The sequence below is a fragment of the Pieris napi genome, chromosome 12 (assembly GCF_905475465.1).
Source record: "Pieris napi chromosome 12, ilPieNapi1.2, whole genome shotgun sequence".
NCBI lineage: Eukaryota > Metazoa > Arthropoda > Insecta > Lepidoptera > Pieridae > Pieris > Pieris napi.
In genome coordinates, this window is record NC_062245.1 from 8,743,400 (window position 1) to 8,768,762 (window position 25,363).

A 25,363-nucleotide genomic window follows, 5' to 3' on the forward strand; every position below is an offset into this window, starting at 1 on the left:
CTCACATTCATACAACAAACTCCTAATCTCAATAATGATAGGAAAAATTAATTTGTTTTTTAACGGATATTTTTGGAGAGCTTGAAGAGCACTAAGTGAATCTGTGAATATGATGGATTTCTTAAGTTTCTTACTCAAAACTAATTTTAAAGCTTTAAATATACCGTAACATTCCCCTGTGAAGATTGAGGACTCTGGAGGAAACTTTATTTTTATTGTAGTTTTACTTTGTAAGTGAAATACTCCTATGCCTACATTACCAGACGAACCGTGTTTAGAGGCATCTGTAAATATGTAATTGTACTCATGGCAGTGTTGTTCACAGAAATAATTAAAAGTAATCCTTGCGTGGGAATCGCCCTTGTTTATACCAATATTGAATCTAATGTCTGGAGAAATAATTAGAGATTCAAAGTTGGTTCCAAATAAAGGGTAAGTTGGTAAGGTATGAGTTGGAGCTTGAATATTGATAAATTTATTGAAGCTGACGATGAGACAAGGTGAAGATTTATTTGACCAGTACTTGGAAGATGTCAACAATTGAGATAGTTCTTGAAGCTTAGAACGGAGAGGATGGTTGGCATATTGAAGGGAGCGAAATATGAATTTATCAGATAAATATTGTCGTCTAAGATGTAATGGGGCGTCAACACATTCTACTTGTAAAGCATTAATTGGACTAGTTTTCATAGCTCCTGTGATTAATCTTAATGCCTTAGACTGTATATTATCTAATTTTTTTAAACGGGTTGCATTTCCAGGAGATAATAAAAAGGTACCATAGTCTAAAATACTTCGGATTAAAGCATTGTACATGAGTTTCATACAAAAGGGATGGGCACCCCACCATACACCGGATAAACATCTAAGAATGTTCAGGTTTCGCTCACACCTATTAAAAATGTAGTCACAATGATTTGCACCAGAGAGCTTAGAATCTAAAAACACACCAAGGAACGGGTTGGGTGTTAAATACCACCTCACGTTTTTGACGATACTAATTATCTAGGAGTGTCCGGGGGACCTTCATTGGAACACCTCCAAGTGAGTTTTGCTCCGGAAACGCGTCTTAATATTTTTATAAAAAATTTAAAGTTTTGTGTAATGTATTAAAATTTGTAAACAATCCGCCATTTTCTACTTTTCTATTGGTTATAAGTGATGTGACGTTCACTTAAAAAAATCGTGTTTTTAATTTATCGATTGTTAATAATCGTTTTATTTATTTATCGATTATTTCCTCATTTTTGAAATTTAAAGTTATAGAATAATCAACATTGAAATTAACCTAATTTCGTGTTGATAGATTATAGGGTTCCGAAATTTTTTGAAATGATCGATACCTACTCGTCTGTATTTTCTAATTAGTACTTGTATTTCATTGTTTGCAACTTTCTATATTATTTAATTTTTACTAGAATAAAGTGTTTACTTTAATATCCAAAAAGTACCCAAAACCGAATCAGAGCACCCCACTATCCACGTGGTCTTGTCTGTCTTACCCCTAGAGTGTATATAAATAATCGGAGGCGCGGAGGAAGAGCAGCCCCCACCCGCTGTAACAAAGCACAGGCATTATGAAAGCTGTAGCGGCTGAGGCTGGTCGCCGAAGGCGACCAAAAAGCCGAGGTTGCGGAGGCTTGAATAAAATGCCTGTGCTTTGGTACGCAAGGGTGGAGGGGCTGCATTTCCCGTAGCGCCGGAGCTGTCCACAAAAACAAATATTATTTAGATTGGTTAGGTTAGAGTTAGTATATGAATATTTGGTCGCCGAAGGCGACCAGGACGCCGAGAAGCCGAGGCTTGAATAAACAATTACTATTTAGATCGGAGCTGTCCACAAAAACAAATATTATTTAGATTGGTTAGGTTAGAGTTAGTATATGAATATTTGGTCGCCGAAGGCGACCAGGACGCCGAGAAGCCGAGGTTTGAATAAACAATTACTATTTAGATCGGAGCTGTCCACAAAAAAAAATATTATTTAGATTGGTTAGGTTAGAGTTAGTATATGAATATTTGGTCGCCGAAGGCGACCAGCACGCCGAGAAGCCGAGGCTTGAATAAACAATTACTATTTAGATCGGAGCTGTCCACAAAAACAAATATTATTTAGATTGGTTAGGTTAAAGTTAGTATATGAATATTTGGTCGCCGAATTTTCAATTATTTTTAATATTAAAATCGAATACAAAAATCGATTTTCACTTTTAAAAAAATCGATTATTTTTCACATCCCTATTAATTTTATAAACTTAATCGGCCATTTTGAATGTGGTTTATGCTAGACTAGCGGTAATTAGTTTTACAGTGCAAAGTTTACTTTATAAATCCGTTTCTTTTTTATTTTCACGTGAAAGTGCGTTATTTTATTTGCATTTTTTGAAACTTGGCTTTACATACATAATCAACACTGATTTCTCGCGATCATTTTCAGATTTATAGTGATGGCGTCTACAAGTTTTACTCGTGAAAATGATTTTGAGGACGATGGGTCCGTTGTGAATCGTGACTTGAATAGTGAGGAAGTGATCACATTTTCCGGAGCAAAACTCACTTGGAGGTGTTCCAATGAAGGTCCTCCGAGACTCCTAAATAATTAGTATCGTCAAAAAAGTGCGATGGTATTCAAAACTGTTACCCAAGGAACTTCACAGAGTTTTTAACAGGGATAATATTATTATCAAAATACACGTTGATTGGAGGAGGGAGACGCATTCTAGAAAAAAGCATGGCAACACTTTTAGTGGGGGATATTTCAAGGCCATTAGTATCAAGCCAAGTTTTTAATAAATTAAGAGAATGAGACAGTACTGAGCAAGCAATGGCCGGTGATTGATGAATGGAATAAATTAAAAGGTCATCAGCATACTGGAGAATACAAATCCGATTATCCAAAGAAGCTTTCAAATCATGGGTATAAATATTATATAAGATGGGACTTAAGACTGATCCTTGAGGAAGACCTCTCCATAAGGTTCTGGTTACAACAGTAGAGTCTTGTGAAATTAGAGTGATGTGTCTTTCGTATAAAGTATTTATGATAAAATTTGATAACATTACAGGTACATTCAAATACTGTAGCTTTTTATGAAGAACTGACAACACTACATTGTCATAAGCGGATTGTACATCTAAAAATGTGGCAACAACAGAATCGTTCCTTGAAAATGCTAAAAAAATGTCAGTTATAAAGATGGCAATACTGTCCATCGTACTCTTCCCTCGACGGAAACCAAATTGACTGTCACAAAGTAATTTATTGCTTTCTACAAACCATTCAAGACGAGTTTTCACTAAATGTTCACAGAGTTTTATCAAGACCGAGGATAATGCAATAGGACGATATGAATTTGCGTTAGAGGGATTTTTATTAGATTTCAGAATTGGTATAATGATCTGGTTTTTCCAGCGTGGAGGGATAGAACCGGTTAACATAAGTGTATTTATCAATTTCAGGAAATATTCAAGAGTTTGGTCACCTAAATGAGAGATGAAGGAATATGGGATTCCATCGTCACCAGGAGCAGAGTCTATAACTGAAGATAGTATTCCTTTAATTTCATAGATAGAAAATGGACTATTGAGACCAGAGGGGTTCAATGGCATCAGAGGCATAATTATTGTTTCAGGAACTGTAGTAGGAGCAAGTCTGTCGAGGAATTGATTTGATAATGAATCGGGGAGAGAACCAGAAGTTTCAGTAAATGCACACCTGAATCTTCTAATATTACGCCATACCACAGAAGGACGGACATTAGGGGAGATGGAGAGACAAAAAGATTTCCAGCTATCTGCTTTTTTCTTTTTGAATAATAAACTAGTGGCCTTGAAAGAATCTGTAACCAGATCAAAATTTTCAGATGTACAATTCTCACAATATTGGAGCTCAACTTGTTTTCTTTTTTTAATTGCATCTGAACATTCTTGATCCCACCAAGGTGGAGATGGAATAAAGCCCAGAGCACCATTTTTAAGCGGAAAGGTTTTGTCTGCTACTTCTATAAATAATTTAGTTAATGCATCAGCACAAATTGATTCTGAACCATGTGAGATATTAGGAAGGGAAGTCATCTTTTGTTCTATACTGGATTTAAAGGTATCCCAATCAGCATTATTAAGTCGATGTTTTAATCTAGGTGAATGTCTAAATGTAAAATTAATGTGAAAAGGAAATCTAAGAAGTAAAGGGAAGTGGTCACTACCATATGAAGAAGAAAGTGTAGACCATGAAATAGTGGAAGCTAAACTAGGAGTACAAATGCTTAAATCAGGGACACTTGAGCCTTCATTGGGAGAGGTCCGCCGGGTCACAGAACCATCATTAAGAAAGCAAAGATTATGACAGTTTAACAATTCCATCAATGAAACTCCGTATGTATTGGTTGTTGAACTGCCCCAAGAATTATGTTGACTGTTAAAGTCACCTAATAAGATAAAAGGCTTAGGAAGAGTAGAAATGATAGAGTCAATTTCAACAAAGATAGAAGAACTAGGATGAGGAATATATATTGAAACATAGCAGATATTATTAACAATAGCAGCAATAATTGAAAAATCATTACTATGAGAAGGAATAGGAAAGTGAGAAAAAGGAAGATGATGTTTGACTAGTAAGGCAACTCCGCCATACCCGTCAAAACGATCCTCACGGAGACAGGCATAGCCTGCGTACCTACAAGGAGCACCTGGTTTTAACCAGGTTTCCTGTAGAGCGAAGATAAAAGGTTTATATTTATTTATAAGATAAATAATATCACTTTTCTTAGACGAAGCACTTCTACAGTTCCACTGTAGAGCTTTGGCTTGCTTGCCCATTATTAATATAATTTGGTAAGCTAACAATAGTGTCAATTAAAGGAGCAGCGTTGGACGGTGAAAGAATATTAGACTGTGATAAAGTGTTAATGAGAATTTTTATTAGGTCTGCAATTGATTGTAATGTCAAATCATTATTGTTGTTTGTGTTTAATCCACAACCATTTCTGGGTGAGGGCATATCATAATCTTTAATTAATTGTTGTTGTGTATTTCTGTCATAACCTTTGGATAGTTTAGGAATAGATTTTGGTTTAAGAAAAAAAGTCTTTTTGTAAGAGTTACTCAAAGACTGTTTATGAGACTGTTCAATTTGAGGAGTAGAAATTGTAGAAGCACGAACATTGGAAGAAGAAAGTAAAGCATCAGCATAAGATATTTTTGAGATAGGTGCATGAATTTTAGATGCTTCAGCGTACGAAATACAGCTCTTGGCCATAGATTCTTTGATGGCTTTTTGGCGATCAAATTCTAAACATCTTTTACTTGTGGCAAAATGGGAACCTTGACATAAACAACAGTATGCATCTTCCTCTAGGATAGAGCACTGATCAGCCGAATGGTCTTGGCCACACTTGAAACACTTTGGTTTTGATCTACATAATGATTTAACATGACCAAATCTGCAACAATTGTAGCACTGTATTGTGGGGAAAATGTAAAGATCAACTGGGAGGGAAGTGTAGCAAATAAAAATTCGCTTAGGTAGTATTTGTCCATCAAATGTAAGAACCACAGTTTCAGTAGGCTTAAACTCACTGCCATTACTAGTAGTGATACGCCGTCTCATTCTTCTTATTTTTAAAATTGGACCGCATCCAACAGGTAAATTAATATTTTCCGTAACTTCTTCATCTGACCACTCAGCAGGTATGCCTCTTACAACACCCATACGGGTAACAGTAAATGTTGGGATAAAAACCTTATACTCGACTGATTGTAAAGCAGAGTTATTTAGGAAAGAATTTGCGTCCTGGTAATTATTAAAAGACAGTGACAGTCTATTACGACCAATTCGTTTTAAGCTTCCGTTAACAATATTGTGTATAGAATTTCTTTTTAAGAAACGACCAAAAGCAATTGGGTGGACTGAAACGCTATCATTTGGAGTTTGCTGTACTCTTTGTATGTGAACAACATATGGTGCTGCATCACTTGGCTGGTATCTTAAACGTGCTACTGATTCTGGCTTTTTATATTCATTAGAGGAATTAAGTTGTGACGGGTTGGATTGTGACTCATTGAACAAGGGAGCAGTGCTAATTTGGGTATTGGTTAAAGGAATGCAATGACATTCGTTTGGTTTGATTTCCTTGCCCTCATGTTTCCGACTACGTCTCTTTTTATTACAGTGGGTGCAATGTTTATGCACAGTGGCTCTCCGTTTTCGAGCACCACTGCTAGACTTTATAGATCCATCTGTTTCCATTCCAGACTCATCATTTGAAATTGTTACTATACAGCCCACCCCAGGGACTTCTCCGCCCCCAGGGTCATCAGGCGGCTCCATAAGGAGCAAAAGTATATTAAAATAACTTACCAATAAATCTTCTCTTTAATACACTATTAAATAAAACTAAGAAATAACAAATATATATACATTAACTACACTAGACTACTGATCCAAACCCTAGAAATAAAATAAAATTTAATTAAATCGAAAAACGCGTCAGTCTACGATCGTATTTCCCGCGCTTCCCTCATCACTCTCATTAATAACTGTAGATAGGGTATAGAACTAGGGATGTGACATTCTGCATAAAAAAATCGATTTTTTTATTAATCGATTATATTGTTTAGCATGAAAAATCGATTAATAAATAATCGATTTTTCATAAAAAAATTATCCTTTTTTTTTATTAATCTACTTAATTGTATGTAATCTTGTGCTGCTGATTAAATTTATTTTACTTTTAAATTATAGTGTTCCATTCAAACTTGAGTTTTTGTAAAATTAACTGACATAAACATCAATGCATCGAGGATATCAATACATCTTAAAAAAATTGGATTCAATGTATCGCATTGTAAACATCTTTGTATATCGAATATCCCTAATAGTTCGAGGTCCGGGTTATAAAAGACCAGAGATAATGTCGGTAGGTGGCAGATGAAAAATCTACTCTGAATGATTTTCAGTTATAAAAATAAATGATTATTAATCGATTATTTTAAATATGAAAATCGCGTATTTTTCGATGGATTATTTTTTCACATCCCTATATAGAACCATAGTCCGTCTACGTTAATAACGTACCTCAAGCACTCAAAGATATTCAATTTGAAAAACAAATGTCCCAATATTATTACCATAAACTTAACGCTAATGAATATTATTACCAAATGAAATAATGGTCTGGCAAACATATTATATTCAATTTTTATTTAGTAGTTGATATCATATAGAAAAGTACAATTTACAATTCTTCGCCTTAGCTTCAGAGTTATGTAAAAGTTGTAATTTTTTTAAATTAATTGGTAACTAATTGGTCAACCTAATTCCACAAAAAATACATTCAACATTTTAGACTATGATTTAAGATTTAAACTGACGCACATGTTCACATGTTTGGATCGCGTTTCATGTATAATATACCTAGTACCTACATATAAAAATAACTGTAGTATCATGTAAGAAGTTTACAACAAAGAAGTTTACATCAGTACCTATATATATATATAATTTTTTTTATATTAATAATATTATTTGGCATTCCTTTTGTTGTGCTTAATGAAACGGTAAAAAATCGTTATGACTGTAATAAGCATTAAAATAATAAGAACTGCACCCAATAGATATCTGGTTCATAATAATAAGAGCTAATATTCCCCGCAATGTTCTTTTTAAGCTTTTGATATGAGTATTTCAATTAAGTCTGTGTATAATTTATAAACTTGACTTAAGTTTCACATATGAAGCTTGAATGACCGTAAAATTAAAATACAATCAAGATATAATTTTAGTGTAAGCCGGAAAACGTCGTCTTCGAGGTATTTTAAGTCATTTTAAAATAAAATGGCAAGAAGTGCAAGAAAACAACTACTTGATAGAAACCATAAACACCAACTAATTGTCTGATGTAAATTATCGTCTGTAGTTGCTAGAATTAATAGAAAACGTCTGACAGTTTGACAGACACTCACGACTTCGCGATGATGAGTCTAAGGGTGAGATCTATAGTCCGCACTTGGACTTTGCTCAGACTTACCTTACGAAAAACTTTGCTTAGTGTACACTAAGGTTAAACTATGATTTCGTATTTATAGACATTTTAACGGTTAGATTAAGCTAAGCCCAAGCTAAGACAGCAAATGTCAAAATACAAATTGATGTTTCATTTCATGCAATACTTTGTTTATTATCCTTTAAAAAAGTAAACAATAACAAATATTTAAACATCTAAAACGGTACACATATATCTTCAATTTATTGTTATTTATGTATTCATTTATTTTATTATTGCAATAACTAGAAATTTACGAGTAACCTTTACAAAATGTATTAATTATTTAAAGATGACAATAATTTTATTACGTAGAACGGATCGCAATGTTTTGAAAACAGCAACAGAGCACTTGTATCAACTATCAACAATTGAAAATTTTAAACCACTTTTTCTCTTTTCTGTTTCTGTTTGTATGAGCTTATAAGTGTTGTATATGTTCGGAACTAATAAAACCAAAATCCTTCCATCCTGTACGGTGAGAATGAATTCAAAAGAAGGAACCGTATTTTGAAACACACGGTATTAAATGTGATCCTGACGCTGATCATTACAAACTTGCAACCTTATAACAACAGAGGATCGCCAAACCTACCGCAATTGCAAATACTTATTGCATTAAGGCATAAAAATGCAACTGGATGTTTTCAGGTAATATTGTGTTCATAAATATGTATGGTTTTTCAATTTGATATATTATACCTCTTCTCAAATGATTTTAAATACATATGTTGAAGACTTTTGTCTTCTGATTTTCAGAAACATAACATATATGTGACTAATAATAATTTATTGACATTACAGATGGTGTGTGGTGATCTGAACAGCATAAGCCAATCTACAGTCTGTTTAATTATAAATAAAGTCTCTGCAGAGTTGAGTAAATTACTTCCTAGATTTGTAAATTTTCCAAGAAATATGAACATAGCCAAAACAAAGTTTGAAGAATTAGGAAGATCTAATACTCACCATGGCCTAAACAGTATAATCTGAGCTATTGACTACACCCATATAAAAATTAATAGACCCAAAGGTATCGCTCACTCTGAAGCATACAGAAATAAAAAAGGGTATTTTTCTGTAAATGTGCAAGCAATAATAGGGCCTGATATGGAAATATTTGCTATAGTGACTAGGTGGCCTGGCAGTTCACACGACAGCAGGATATTTAGAAAATGCCTGTTTTAGTAGGTGACAGCGGTTATCCAGCACTTAACTTCATGTTAACAACACTTTTAAATCCAATGACAAGAGCTGACAATATTTATAATTATTCTCAAATAAGTCAGAGTGTGAAAAAGGAAATTTCCATGTTTACAGCTAGGACTACAGTCAAAATTGACAAATACTAAGTATATATAATTATAGCTTGTGCTGTATTGCATAATATAGGTGTACAGAGAGGGGATGCTTATGATGATGGTGATCATGCTGACAGCAAAGTTGAGTAACACAGAAACAATGAAAGATCTCCTACAGGTCTAGCATTCCGGCAATCTGTGATTGCACAATTTAACTAGGTAATTTGTTTGGTAATAAAGAATATCAAAACAAAACTTGTTTCATTTTAATCATTTATTTTCTGATTCTTTTTTTAAGTGTAATACATATTTCTAATACTAATTTATATTTTTGTTGAAGAAATTCTATTTCTAACAGATTTTTTAATTTCATATGTTCCACTCCTATCTCAAATTTTTTAGGGTAGTCAGGTAATAAATGGTAGAAGATTCAGGGAAACGCAAATAACAGGTGTGAAGCGAGAGACATCGGTTAGGTTATAGTTTGAATTTCGTTGTCACTATAATATGCCAGGGCTGCCAGGTGACATACAAAATCACACCAGTTATTTTTAAGATTTCTCAAAAATGGGGTTTGAACAATTACATAAATAATATAAATAAACAACAATAAATACCATAATAATGTGTAATTATTTTAATTCATGCATTTCATAGGTATTTATCAAGATCATTTATAATTTCTTTGAATTCAAATTCTATTTTTCCCAAAGTCTATGGAACTCCGATACAAAATGGCAACACCGTTCATTAAAAACCGACAAAAATAAAAAGTCCAGTAAAAGATATGATGGTAAAGCAAATTTTAGACCATTATTTTTGTTAGGCTTATAGTCAAAGTTTTTGGTAAGTCGTCGATTTCGTGGACTTGGGATTAAGCTAAGCCAACACTCGGCGAGATTCGCAGTTTGCTCTATAAATACCGACTGTGTCTTAGCTCGATAGTTAAGTCAGAGTAAAGTCCAAGTGCGGACTATAGATCTCACCCTTAGGGTGAGATCTATAGTCCGCACTTGGACTTTGCTCAGACTTACCTTACGAAAAACTTTGCTTAGTGTACACTAAGGTTAAACTATGATTTCGTATTTATAGACATTTTAACGGTTAGATTAAGCTAAGCCCAAGCTAAGACAGCAAATGTCAAAATACAAATTGATGTTTCATTTCATGCAATACTTTGTTTATTATCCTTTAAAAAAGTAAACAATAACAAATATTTAAACATCTAAAACGGTACACATATATCTTCAATTTATTGTTATTTATGTATTTATTTATTTTATTATTGCAATAACTAGAAATTTACGAGTAACCTTTAGAAAATGTATTTAAAGATGGCAATAATTTTGTTACGTAGAACGGATCGCATTGTTTTGGCAACAGCAACAGAGAACTTGTATCAACAATTCAAAAGTTTCAACCGCTTTTTCACTTCTCTGTTTCTGTTTGTTTGAGCATATAAATATTTATTAAAACAACGACTGGCTTTGTGACTTGGACCTGTACCGATCCCGTATACCTACTTAAGACCTACGCTTTCCTGAAGGACTGTGACGTTTTGTGTTTTGGCTTTGATACGAATTTTCAATATCGAAAGTGACAATGGAGAATATAGAGAGAGTTCTAACTTCAATAGAAAACATTGAAACGTTAGGAACTGCAGCCGATATGAATCCCCGTATGCCTAAGCTATATGTTCGGAACGAATACAACCAAAATCCTTTCGAGCTGTACAGTGAGAATGAATTTAAAAGAAGGTACCGTTTTTTTAAACACACGGTACTAAATGTGATCCTGCCACTGATAATTACAAACTTACAACCTTTTAATAACAGAGGATTGCCAATTCTACCGCAATTGCAAATACTTATTGCATTAAGGTTTTATGCAACTGGATGTTTTCAGGTAATATTGTGGTCATAAATATGTATTGTTTTTCGATTTGATATAGACAGTACTTTCAGATTGTCAGTCCAGTGGGCCAGAATGCGTCCCATGCTATTTTTGCTTGTTCTAGGTCACTATCGGACAAATTGTTATTGCCAGTTCACCTTACAGACAGCTATATTGGTATCCTTTGTTTTCTGACGGATCACCTCATTTCTAATTTGATCCTTCAGAGAAATACCAAGCATAGCTCTCCCCATTGCTCGCTTAACCAGTGTCAGTGATGTTTCTTCACCATGCATCATCATTGGCAGGACACACTGGTTGAAGACATTTGTCTTCTGACTTTCAGAAGCATAACATATATGTAACTAATAATTATTCCTTGAAATTACAGATGGTGTGTGGTGATTTGAACAGCATAAGACAATCTTCAGTGTGCTTAATTGTAAATAAAGTTTCCGCAGAGTTGAGTAAATTACTTCCTAGATTTGTGAATTTTCCAAGAAATATGACCACAGTCAAAAGGAAGTTTGAAGAATTAGGAAAATCTAATACGCACCATGGCCTAAATAATATAATCGGAGCTATTGACTGTACCCACATTAAAATTAATAGACCCAGAGGTATCACCCACTCTGAAGCATACAGGAATAGAAAAGGGTATTTTTCTGTAAATGTGCAAGCTATAATAGGGCCTGATCTCGAAATATTTGATATAGTGACTAGGTGACCTGGAAGTTCACACGACAGCAGGATATTTAGAAACAGCCAGGCGTATGCAAGACTGGTAAATGGTGAACTAGAAGGAGTTTTAGTAGGTGACAGCGGCTATCCAGCACTGAACTTCATGTTAACACCACTTTTGAATCCACAAACAAGAGCTGACAATAATTATAATTATTCTCAATTGAGAACTAGGAATATTGTTGAAAGGTTTTTCGGAGTGTGGAAAAAGAAATTTCCATGTTTGCAGAGAGGACTACGATCAAAATTGACAAATACCAGCAACATAATTATAGCTTGTGCTGTATTACATAATATAGGTATACAGAGAGGGGATGTTTATGACGATGGTGATCTTACTGATCAAACACCAGAAGTCGAACAACACAGAAACAATGAAAGATCTACTACAGGTCTAGCATTCCGGCAATCTGTGATTGCACAATTTAACTAGGTTGGTTTGGTAATAAAGAAAATTAAAACAAAAATTGTTTCATTTTAATCATTTATTTTCAGATTCTTTTTTAAACTGTAAAATTTCTAGTTCTAATTTATATTTATGTCGAAGAAATTCGATTTCTAACTGATTTTTTAGTTTCATGTGTTCCACTTCTATCTCAAATTTTTTTTTGTTGTTGTCTAACTCTTGCCACAGCAATTTTTTTTTAATATCCTCAAATGAAGTTTTATTTTTTCTGATCGCTGATGGTGTAGCTGATAGCTGAGAGGGTTCACTTTTAGTGGTGACCTCAACACTGGTTTCCGTTAACCCAGCTTCATCAGTCCAGTCCTGGCTTGTTCCCGGCTGAATTACAGATTCAAGTGTGGCCTCTATACTGGACACTCTTGCCCTCTTTGGTCTCCAGCTTTCACCGTCGTTGTCATAACCAGTACCAGCTATAAAAGTAAACAGTCAAATAAGTTATCATATAGGTATGTCTTTTATTGGTTAGAATAAGATAACATGCAGGTCAACTAATATACCTGTCCAGAAGTCTGGTAGGGGTGAGAACAGAGTGTTGTCACATACTTTGGGAGAGGCCTATGTTTAGCAGTGGATGTGAGTTGGTTGAAAATGATGAGGAATTATATCTTTGGGAAATGATCTTACCTTCTACTGTAGTTAATGTGTCACAGTCTATTGGCACATCTATTGATGGCATTATTTGTGGCATGACTGCAATCACTTGAGTGTCCATTGGCCCCATTTCAGGCGGTGCTGGTCCTCCTCCTGTCCTCTTCCTTTGGGATTCAAGGGTTTTGGCATCCCTAGCTTTTGCCTTCATATTTTGCCACATCTTTTTTAATTGTTTAGAATCAGCCTAAAATCGAAAAAAAATTGTACTGAAATATAAAAGTTCATATGACAAACATGAAAATTTTATCAAACCAAAATTTACCACCAAGGTTACATTAGCATTGCTTTGGCTTTGGCTCATTCTATCCTTGTACCTAACTATACTCTAGTTATATATCTATCTTTGTAATTATCGTACAGCATATTGATATTTATAGATAGTGTATGTTGGTGGATTACTTACAGTATGTGACACGTTAGAGTTATTAAATTCTATTGCTAATTCTTCCCAAGCCTCGTGTTTCTTTTTTTGGGAAACGGCGTCCGTCTTCCTGTTCTCTAGAATGCCAATCTTTGACTGAACCAACTGTACAAGCAGTTGCCTCTCATATTCCGAGTAAGGCTTCTGTTTTTTTTTATCCATTTTTTGTGAGCGAGTCCGGTCCGAGTGAGAATAGCCGTGGTCAGTCGTTTAAGCAGGTACAAAATCCGTTGAGCAAGCAAGGTCGTCAGGTAATAAAAGGTAGAAGATTCAGGTAATCGAAAATAACGGTCAACGGATGTGAAGCGATTAGCGAGAGACGAAGTTGGTTTGCTTATATTATGTAGTTTGAATTTTGTTGTCAACATATGCCAGTGCTGCCAGATGACAGATACGATATCACACCAGTTATTTATAAGATCTCTCAAAAATGGGGTTGAACACTTATATAAATAATGTAAATAAACAACAATAGATACCATAATAATGTGTAATTATTTTATTTCATGCATTTCATAGGTATTTATCAAGATCATTTAAAATTTCTTTGAATTCAAATTCTATTTTTCCCAAAGTCTATGGAACTCTGATACCAAATGGCAACACCGTTCATTAAAAACCGACAAAAATAAAAAGTCCAGTAAAAGATATGATGGTAGAGCAAATTTTAGGCCATTATTTTTGTTAGGCTTATAGTCAAAGTTTTTGGTAAGTCGTCGATTTCGTGGACTTGAGATTAAGCTAAGCCAACACTAGGGAGGGATTCGCAGTTTGCTCTATAAATACCGACTGTGTCTTAGCTCGATAGTTAAGTCAGAGTAAAGTCCAAGTGCGGACTATAGATCTCACCCTCAGGGTGAGATCTATAGTGCGCACTTGGACTTTGCTCAGACTTTACTTACGAAAAACACTAAGGTTAAACTATGATTTAGTATATTTATAGACATTTTAACGGTGAGATTAAGCTAAGCTCAAGCTAAGACAGAAATTGATGTTTCATTTCATGCAATACCTTCTTTATTATCCTTTAAAAAAGTAAAGAATGGTTGTAGTTAAGTCTGAGCAAAGTCTAAGTGCGCACTATAGATCTCACCCTAAGAGTCTGTGGCAGTCGGAAATAGTGTAACTTACGGTTTCGTTTTAAAGTCTCATATTATTATAATAATTATAAAGCATGTTTACAACGTTACTACATCTCGAAAATTTAATATAATTTCACAAAATAATAATTTATAATTCAGAATGTCAAACGCACGGCAACACTATCTGTACAGATACCGGCAAACATCTTGAACAAATGTCCTTGCCTGCGCAGAAGCGATTTTTAGGTATCACTGGTAGGGGGGTGGCGGCGGGAGAATGACGTGTCGATCGCGTGATTGGTAAATCAGTTGCCGTTTATGTTCTGCGATGCTTTCTCCCACTCCCTTGTTTAATGCTCAATAAATTTGCCGGTATCTGTACCTATCATTTATTCCCTATTATCATATTTAAAAAATATAAAAATCACGTTTACATTAGATTTAAATATGAATATTTGACATTTATTATATAATAGCATAAGCGTTGGGTGGCTAGTTTTAATTTTAAGTTTAAAATTTACACACTTTAATTAAAAATATATTGTAGTACCTTTTATTTTTATATAGGAGGGTTGATTAACCATTTTAAATCGTATGGATTCTATCGGATACGAATATTTAGTCGATCGGATACCCATTGGTCGATCTTCAAAATGCTTGTATAATTCGACTGTCACGTCCCTAGCCGGAAGATTTTACATTTTATTCACAGTTTAAAAGTTTGAACTTTAAAAATTGATACAAGCCGCTGATATTTATAGTTTTCAATTATATTGTTAATTGTTATGTTTTCTAAGACAAAGTTAGATAAGAATTTAACAAGCCCTGTACTATCATAATACTTTATAAAAAAGTTTATTATTGTAATTTAATTTACTTTGCATTAAAATGAAGCTGAATAATCACCGTAAGTTGGACTCTTTTCGTGATAATTTAAATTAGTATGTTTATGTCATGATATTTACATACTATATTTTTGTTTTTCTCTAATGTTAAAGCTTGACTTTTTATGAAAACATTTGTAATTTATTTTTACTTATTTTATTTATAGAATAAAGTTAACATCATATTTATCATGCTGTTAATTTTACAATCATAATATGAATCATATCAAAGTATCTTATAAAAAAACCTAATAAATTTTATTAGTTTATGATTGTTAACCAAAACCATAACCATTCATTAAATTAATAAAATTTCTGAGAATTTTTTATAGCCTTGCTTCTATATAAGTAATGTACATCATTAATTAAATATATTATGTACCTAAGCAATAGATTACACCAACTTAATTTTATAAAAGCTGAACAACATGTCTTAAGTAAGATAATAGCAAAAGGAATAAATGTGTTGACTTCAATATTGCCTTCTGTAGTGAAAAAATAGCCCACAAAATATCATGATTGTCAATACATAAAAAAGCATCAAACTGTATATACATATATGTATATTGTGTGCAGTCCGAAATATTATGTTGGTAAATATTCTTTGAAAATCCTTTTGCATAACCATATCATCTACTATATTATCTCTATTATTTGCTAAGAATCACCAAAATCAAGACTCGGGACCAAAGTTACATGCAATGTTTGTTGCAACAGTGCCTTGGATTAGGTATATATATATATATATATATATATATATATACATACTTGGTTCATTTGAGTATAGATTATTAAGAAAATAAACTAGTTTGATTTTAAACATTATAAAGATATAAAAGCCTTGGGTTTTAATAGGAAAAAATACACATTTAATTGAAAAGGAAGAGCAAGATTGAAGTTGTTACACACTTACTATTATTGAATTTAATCTAAAAATAAAGGCATAATAGGATTTACTACATAAACATAGATTGTATATAGTACTATTTAGTGTTGCGGAATCATTTAATGTCCCAAAAAAATATTCTAAATATCTTTTACCTCACACTTACAATTTCTATAAAGAAACATATGTTCAAATAGTCAATTTCCGCAATGCTTTCATGTTCAATCAATGCAGAAAATAAAGTCGAGTACTACCGCTAGGGGCGATAAACGTATTCCTAATAGCTTTGCTTATCCACGGAAAAACGGAATGGCGCATTCGGAAAATGGGAATTGGGAACGATAGTTTCCTCTCCGTTGCGGTAGGGTACGCACGCTTTGTCGTGTGATTTCCCGCCAAAATGATCGCGAGAGGTAATAATATGATTATAATAGTGTTGACTAAAATCTTAAGATAATATATTGACATTATAAACTGTTTTTTTAATAATTAAAGTATTTTTAAATTTGCTTTCAACCTCTGATGATTAATAATATATATTTGTTGCAGTTAGAGTGTTCCTGTTGATAATAGTTTCCGTCCACGCTGCGAAAAATTTTGGTACGTACAAATTAAATTTCAATAATGCAAATGTTATTATGTCCTGTTATGGTGTATTATCAGAATATATTGACCGTGACTTCGCTAATCTTACCGATGATTTGAAATTTTATCATAAAAAAGTTAGCGTTTATTATTTGTTTTCCAATCATATCTACCTATTTACCACAATGATTGAGCGGATTGGTTGTGTAGGCTTAGCAAAAAAAGATAAACACACTTTTGCATTTTTTCGCAAGATTTAAAGAATATTTTATTATTTATTATGAGTTTTTAAAAAAAAAATGTTTACTAAAATTCTTATACGAATATTTGATGATTCAGGTTTGAAACTCAATCCAGCATTATTGCCAATCATTATTAAACCAAACAATGGCGTAGGTACTTGTTCAACTATTTCGTGTTAAATTACATAATATGTTAAAACATAAGTTATGAAATTCTAGATCTTTATTTTGTAATTATATATCTATTTATTATATGCACACTATTTTAATCGCGCTATTCTGCCGGAACTGGCTATATTTGTGACTGGTTTGGAAATACGAACGTACATTTGTTTTTATTTTCTTTATTAGTAGTATACGTAATTAAATAAATGAATATAGCATATAATGTAAAACAAGATATTATATATAAAAGTGAACATTTAATATTATTGTAATGTTTAATTAACACTGGCATCACAGATACATACCCTATACCTCAACTCTGGGGTTGAAAGGGAATATAATCTTATAATAATTAAATGACACTTATAAATTAATATAATCTTGTTTTACTTACAAAAAAGTTTAGTTCTACTCTTATGACATCTATTTATCTTAACGCTACTTGCAGCTTCTATCCTTTAATAGTCCAATTCTCAATCCCCACAGATAGCGGTAGTAGTCACCCATACTGTATAAGTTTTTCTGGAACTCCACGCCAGTTTCAAAGGTGCCCACCACAATGTGCTTTTCACCACTTTGTTTATTGTTAAATGATAATTCGCAAACGTTGTGTTAACAGAAGCGAGTATCCGTAGCTTTTATGAATATTATTTCTGTAGCATTCATTAGTCTAATTGCGCTCGCCGCTCATATAACTAGGTCTGCCCGCAGCAAATCTAGGGATGAGATAACTTTTATGAACTTAAGATTTTAAATACATATATTAATTTATTAAATAAATTAAAATTTATTATTTCTCTTAAATGTAGACAACTTACAAATGGTGTTGGTAAAATTGATTTAGATATTTACAAATCTCTTTTAATTCTATATACATAGTTATATGTGGGTAATCTTTAAAAGTATTGAACCTAATAATAAGTATTGAACTTAATTTTCGCCCACAGAAAATGGAATCGATTTTTGTTAAAAAAATTGTTTTTAAAATAAGAAGAAGAAATAAGAAGTCATGCTTTTATCATAAAATATTATTTATTATATATGTATAGCAGTATTCGGGTATGTGACCTTTAAACCGTTTTTAAACTTGACTCGATCCAATCGTATTAAATAAACTACAATAGTTAATTATAAACCGATAGATTACCTTGGTAGTCTATGAATGCTCTATGGTTGGTATGTGTCTACGTTCAATAAAGTAGTCATGTCGTGTCCAAGTGATAGTATTATGGCTGACGCACAAACCGTGCAGGCCAAGAAATGGGGGAAAAAATAAAAAAAAAGTAATAGTATTAAGTATCCTGCCATATCACATAAAATTAATGTTATCTTCGTAATCATTAAGATATTAACTTTTAACAGTATAGTGAGATGCCTTAAAATCCAACAAAAACGTAAATTTCTTAATGACCACAGATTCTTAAGTTTTAATACCGTGGTAATATTTTCGTCAGCTATGGCTATATACTTGGTTTTAGTATTTTTAAACTCGAAATTACGACAAAGTTGTAAGCTCCTTGCATCGTCTCGCATAATTTAAACGTTGTACTTAGTCAACTTCCTAAGTCTACCCAGAAATTGTCTTTATAACTCGAGGCGACTGCTCAACAAAAAGGTTCTTATTACAACATTTTGACACTCAACAAACCTGGGAACATTCCCAGGTGATGAATATCAATATTGCCTTTACTTGAAGCAACTACAAGCCATCGATGTCTTTTTTTATATATTTTTACTAGCCGTTTCCCGCCCGCTTCACTGGGCGAATTAAAATAGGAAATAAATAAAATTTTATGTTTAATTATTATTTTTTAATATTTTTGTTATACTTCTTTTTAACTTCCCGCTAAGAAAATTGAAAATTTTCGAAAATCGAGTTTCTAACAGATGTTGACGTTTAGAGGTTCTAGGAAGCCTCCCCGAATATTTCTGCAGTGAAGTCCGTATGTATAAATTTTCATAAAAGTAAAACAGCAATAAAAAAATGAAAAACGTTGGAATTTAAAAAATAAATAATAGCTATAAACCATCTAGGAAAAATTTCGCATCGAATGGCAGTAGTTTCATGTCGATACGATCAGTGGTTTAGGCGTGAAGGAGCCTCAAACGAAGACCATTTTTCTTATATATATATATATATAGAAGATTATTTCTTAATTTTATTTCTGATTCAGGTTGTAATTTTCGGGTGTTATTTTAAGATTGTCGTCACAGTTGTTTTACATTAGATATAATATAGGAGGTTTGCTCGTAGGGATGTGGATATTAATATGGGTCATTTATTGATACAATTAAATGAAATCAGTGGCGTTTCAACCTTTTGAAGTCTAGGCCTCAGATTTCTGTATATGTTTTATGATCATTTGTCAATCTAATAGGCGAGTAGGCGATTAGCCTCCTGTGCCTGATACACACCGTCGACTTTTTGAGTCTAAGGCAAGCCGGTTTCCTCACGATCTTTTCCTTCATCGTTCCAGCACACAGAATGATAAATGCGCATATTGAAAGAAAGTCCATTGGCGCACAGCCGGGATCGAAAGTACGACCTCAGGGATGAGATTCGCACGCTTAAGCCACTAGGCCAACACTGCTTTCTTGATACTGTAGTAGTTAAATCAATACACATGAAAGTGACGAAATCTATCTGAAAAGTCAGTCTATATTCGTCTTAAAAATTTGTTTAGTAGAAAATTTATATGTAACTAGCTGATCCGGCAAACGTCGTTTTGCCATGTTTATCATTTATAATAAAAAATAGGGGTTTATCGTATCGTATCATAAAAAAATAAAAATATTTGTTTTTATCTAAAAATAAAAAAATAAAAATTAGGGTTGGACTACCCTTAACATTATAGGTATGAAAAATAGATGTTGTCCGATTCTCAGTTATACCCAATATGCACACAAAATTTCATGAGAATCGGTCAAGCCGTTTCGGAGGAGTTTAACCACAAACACCGCGACACGAGAATTTTATATATTAGATAGTTGGAGTGGCTCTTAATATCGTACATTTAAGAACAAGTTACTAAGCGAATACTAATAGAATAACATGAGTTCTATTTACAGTTATACCATCTCTATATGTATCTAATTTAAAATAAAATCTGAATTCCTAACGACTATAATGCCCTTATTATATGTAATAATGGTTCAAATCAAGGCCTATTTTGAAGAAATTGACTGAAAATACAGAAGGTTTCTAAACGAGACCCAAATTACAGGTCTTGAAGGATTCAATTGAGGCGTATAAATGATGTTAGCCAGGAATAGAAACTATTTGATTTATACTTGTGTGATTAAATATAATTTGACCATTATCTTTCACCAATATTCGATAACTAAATTATACGTTAGAGAGAACCGCCTAAAACCTACGGTTGTGTGGTAGTGTCCTCATTGAAAATCGATTTCGTGGATGAGTATGGAAGGAAAGAATGGGGATAGGCTATAAACAATAAAACTTACTAGATTGTGCAAACTGAAATTTAATACAAATCAATCCAACATCGAAGTCCTGAATGTTAAGCAATCAACCAAGTCGAATTCTCACTTTCTTTGGTATATCGGCACATGAAAAGGACTCCATAGAGATTGGTGGTGAGAGAAGAGTGAAATGGACAAGATCTCGCAGTAGGGTGAGGTGAAATGAGTAAATATGGATAACTAATTTTATCAAATAATGCTCAATAAAAGCAGTTTTCCCTGATGACGGGATTATTAAGAGCTCATTCAAGAGCGCACGCATTAAGTAATTTTAACTCAATCTCTAGCCAAAGCGGTTAGTTCAAAATTTCTACATCTTAAGCGGGCCATAGACGGACCACATGCGACAACATGCGGTCCGTCTATGGCCCGCTTAAGTTGCTATATTCAGAAATATGCCACAACACATTCTACAGTAATAAATTTAATTAACAAATCGTTCCAAATTTGTATAACTTTTTTGGTATGAGATTTGGATATAGTAAATATATTATTTTTATCGTCACATACATAGTAATAAAGACATGATCACAGTCGAATGTTATTACTTATTAGACTTTTGAGTGCAGTCTGAAATATCGACGTCTGAAGCTAAATCTGATAAAGCTTATAAAGAAGTCTTATTTGAATTTCCATTCCAAGGAAATGCCTCGGAGTTCTTTCTTATCTAGTTACAGCGATGTTTTTGACCGTGAAGTACATTACCTAGTTAGACTGATGTAGATAAAGCCTTGTTAGCATTTCCCAGAAATTAAAAAAGAAAAAAAAACGCTACTTTTCTTAATTGGATTTTTTAAATGGTGGTTCTTTTTCCGTCGTTTCATAACTGTGTATTAGGTACTAAAACGTAAAGCCAGCCCGTCAAAATGTTTCCGAAATAATATCGTCCTTCGAACGTTCATAAAATATTCGATGGTGTTTCTAAGGATTGGCTAAGGCTATTGGAAATAAGGCTGAAAACTTCATAGAGTTAGACATGAAATTTTTTGTCTACGTAAGATTTTTATATATATTTTTTTAAAATAAAGATTCAGTTGTTATAAGCTGTTAAAAACAGCGTATGAGATTTCTAGTTCTAGACGTTCTGTTCGTTTGGCACATTTAACTTTTGTACTTTTGAAAATTATTTATTTATAAAAGCTTGCCAACACTACATACTGATACATTAGTACTTAAGAAAAATAAAAGACAAGATTTCAATAGACATACACTTATAGGCAAACATAACAAACACGAAAAGAAAAAACATACATCGATTCATAAATATAATTGATTTCAAAGTGTGAGGGGAGGAACTATGGATATCCAGACCTAGCTCGTTATGAGTTGTATTTTTTTTGGTTTTCTTATTAATATTAAACTATGTTTACCAGGTGATGGGACACACGGCTGTATCGAGGTCAGGTTGTCTAGACTAAACCCTTACCTTTCAAGTTTTAAACTATGAACTAGATAATATCACTTACTAGCTACTTAAGTGCGATATAGTCGTTAGATGTTCAGATGCACTCGTGATAGGGTGACGTATGCATCTTCTTTTAATGTGCTAATTAGGTCAACTAAAGTCTTGTAAAGCAACGATTACCACTTATGGTAATGCCTTTCTGATTTAGTTCACAACAGAGCTTGAATATTTCAATGGTTAAAGTTACGATTTTACTAACAACAAAAAATTTTGTGGTACAATTAATTAATTTGGAACCTGACGGTGGTGGCGCGCCAAGGATGAGCACATGAAGCTGTCGATCCACCGTCTTCATTGGTGTATCCTTGGGTTATGACTTATGAAATGTTTCTAATACAGAGTGCATCTTACACTTGTTCACTATAATATTTCGATATTAATTAGCAAAATAAGACGAAGGAAAGATATGAGATTTACAGTTCATTATTAACATTAGTTTGTGATTGTAATTTAAAAATTTGATGGTCTAAAATAAATGCTGACAGTTTGTTGTCTTTTGACAAAAGCGGTTTTTCTTATTAAATCATGTTTATTAATAACATATTTTTCATGGATCCTGGCGCCTCTTGATCATTCAAATATTCCTAACCAGTTGTGATAGACTTTACAGTGTAGTTTTAATTTCACAAATCATTTAATATAGTATTTGATAATGTTTATTACTTGTTTTTTCTGTACTTCATCTTTATCATAACAGAATATGATTTAATTTCTTTTTATTCAAGTTTTTCTTTCTTACTTAATTCCATAGAAAAATTATTTGTTTATCCATATTTTCTTGTTTCTTTTTGAGTAATTTGTATCAGTAAAATTTGAACAAAATACAGTAAATAAAATCAACATACTTCTAATCAAGGTAGCGTTTGCCTTGTAAACACGCTTACGTGAAGCGTAAGTATTTGTAAACGTTGAGAAAATGAATAAATAAATAGGTTATTTGGTACCGGGTCGGTTCCCGCAGGAGTCTGGAAATCTGTTCCACTGGCCGGAGTCGAATTATTGATGTGCACTCGACAAGGTGCTGGCGACAGTTGAACGATTTTATTTCGTTTTCTGCACGTGCCGTAGAAATTATAATCGTTAGTTGGGAACATTCGTTAGTATTCGCCTTAGCGTTTTGAGGCAAAATTGTTTTAACTGTAGTCTTGATTAATAAACTGTAGTTAGTTTCCATCAATTAAAAGTTAATTTATTAGTAATAGATATCAACGAATTGAATTTCTATGCGTTTCCAGTTTTCTTAGAGTTAACATACTTTTGTCAGAAGCTAAAATCTTACTTACAAACTAATCTTTTTTAACACATTAAACGCATAAAAAGAGCTTCGGATGTATTCTGTGAGACAAAAGGCAGCTGGCTCATCATATCTAGACAAACCGTAGCTTGCGCTGATTTTCAGCCAATCAGCTCCACTTCCACAATATTTGAAAAAATGGACAAACGCAGAACCTGCGAATATAGTAAAGTATATAGTAAAGGTTCCATTGTAGTGTCAATGTTTATAAATATTGATTCTTTTATACACTGCTCTTTTATACGAGTCTATTGCTCTAGTCTGTAAATGACGTAGCCGATATAGTCATAGAGTTGTCGGATGGTGTGGATTGGGATAATCCCAGTAGATTTGAATAGAATCCGATTCGATGGCTACGAATTATTTATGACGTTCGGAGCTATTTGCACCTTATCGGGAGCCGGGGTATATTACAGAAAACTCAGTTGAGCCCGCGGCGATATGGAATATCAAATTCGAAAATAGAATTATCATTTGGGTACTGTAAAAGCAGTTATTTTTTTTTAATATTGCCGATTATATAAAAATTATAGATCTATATAATTAAGGTTATAGGTTTAGTTCGGGTTTAGTTCGACCAAGAAGTTCGATGACTGGCATATATTTGATGAAACAAACAAATGTTCGTCGCCCCACGAAGAGGTTGCGGATCTTGTGCGAATTTTATATTAATTATAATAGATTTTGAACGATTTTTGTATAGAAAACAGGCAGTTCATACATACGGCATTATTATAAAGTGGATTAAAGTTAGCGCCGTGTTATAATGACGTATGTGTGACTGAGCCCACGTTTTATAATAAATTTAATTTCTAAATGTTGCATGAGCAGTGTTGGCCTAGTGGTTTCAACATGCAACTCTCTCATCCCTGCAGTCGTAGGTTCGATCCCTGGCTGAAAACATACGGAAAACATCGTGAGTAAACCTTAGACCCAAAAAATTGAAGTTGTGTTAACAAAATGATAACAAAAGACATACATAAATGTGAAGCTCAGACCTAATTGGTTGTAGCGCCATTGGTATATATAAATGATAGCGTCGTAACTTCTCTAAGTCTGAGTGGATTTACTTAATTATAATTATGAAGAAGTGTTTATTGCAGAGACTAAAAGCCACAATTAATATAAATTTCGCCTCTATCCGTTAGAAATATTACAGTTACATTAATTTCACTCATGTCTTAGATTTAAATTCTTTTGACTACATAAATCATGAGTTACTACGCTCGACCAAGTGGAAAAATTCTCAAATGGCTTATCCCTGACCCTATCTTCGAAGGGAATCTTAGTCAAATAAATTCGCGAGCTATGAATAATGTAGGTGCACCTGAGATACGACACATTACGGCGAGGAGAGTGTCACTCTGAGACGTTTTAAAAGGCGATTAAACGAAATTACGCGAGGATTTTAAATAAGCGCGAAGTTTTTGTTTTAACATGACAAGCTCAAAATTGTTGCTTTATGTGAATATACTATCTATTTAGGCCCATTTTGCGAGTGGTTTTTTGACCATAAGGCACCCACCACCATAACCATTTTAAAATGTAAATTTGTAGTAACCAAATTTTTTTTCTTATAATACAATAATTCAATAAATCATTAAATAATACAACATTTTACATTTTAAAATAATTAAGTTTCGCATAGGTACTAAATGTGATTTATTTCACAATATATAAACATTTAAATCAATTTAACGTATATGTAGGTAATAAAGTTTCCAATTCCCGACACTGCCAAACGTGAAGTATATTGACG

General features: G+C 33.1%; 2 protein-coding genes and 2 long non-coding RNA genes across 6 annotated transcripts in view; 3 read left to right on the top strand and 1 right to left on the bottom strand.

Moving 5' to 3' along the window:
• The first annotated feature begins 8,255 nt into the window (after positions 1–8,255).
• On the top strand, positions 8,256–9,598 carry LOC125054847. The gene is made up of 2 exons (XR_007117778.1): positions 8,256–8,693; positions 8,847–9,598. It is a non-coding gene; the product is annotated as an uncharacterized LOC125054847 (long non-coding RNA).
• Positions 9,599–10,577: 979 nt separating this feature from the next.
• On the top strand, positions 10,578–12,444 carry LOC125054848. The gene is made up of 2 exons (XR_007117779.1): positions 10,578–11,248; positions 11,628–12,444. It is a non-coding gene; the product is annotated as an uncharacterized LOC125054848 (long non-coding RNA).
• LOC125054846 (myb/SANT-like DNA-binding domain-containing protein 3) lies at positions 12,445–14,364 on the bottom strand. Of its 2 annotated transcripts, none has more exons than XR_007117777.1 (3): positions 13,498–14,364; positions 13,068–13,300; positions 12,445–12,853 (listed from the first exon to the last, which is right to left on the bottom strand). XR_007117777.1 is itself a non-coding variant. In XM_047656975.1 (3 exons), exons 1-3 carry the CDS (start codon positions 13,675–13,677, stop codon positions 12,459–12,461), a joined length of 786 nt encoding a protein of 261 aa, XP_047512931.1. In that variant the 5' UTR covers positions 13,678–14,364; the 3' UTR covers positions 12,445–12,458. The 2 variants fall into 2 exon arrangements, 1 of the variants encoding a protein (XP_047512931.1); XM_047656975.1 differs by having other exon boundaries at positions 13,068–13,278.
• An 880-nt stretch (positions 14,365–15,244) lies between these two features.
• LOC125054843 (beta-1,3-glucosyltransferase) overlaps positions 15,245–25,363 on the top strand; it is a 28,053-nt gene continuing 17,934 nt past the window's right edge. The window contains exons 1-3 of one of the 2 annotated variants that reach the window (XM_047656974.1): positions 15,245–15,504; positions 16,602–16,780; positions 16,917–16,967. In XM_047656974.1, the coding sequence (XP_047512930.1) occupies positions 16,768–16,780; positions 16,917–16,967 (64 nt within the window). In that variant the 5' untranslated portion in view covers positions 15,245–15,504; positions 16,602–16,767. The remainder of the gene's footprint in view (positions 15,505–16,601; positions 16,781–16,916; positions 16,968–25,363) is intronic. The other variant, XM_047656973.1, reaches the window with a different exon arrangement.

Coding starts and splice junctions, on each gene's coding strand:
- LOC125054846 (XM_047656975.1), bottom strand. CDS start 13,677: ATGGATAAAAAAAAACAGAAGCCTTACTCGGAATATGAGAGGCAACTG. Junction 13,279..13,497: donor ACTCTAACGTGTCACATACT/GTAAGTAATCCA, acceptor TTTCGATTTTAG/GCTGATTCTAAACAATTAAA. Junction 12,854..13,067: donor CACATTAACTACAGTAGAAG/GTAAGATCATTT, acceptor TTACTTTTATAG/CTGGTACTGGTTATGACAAC.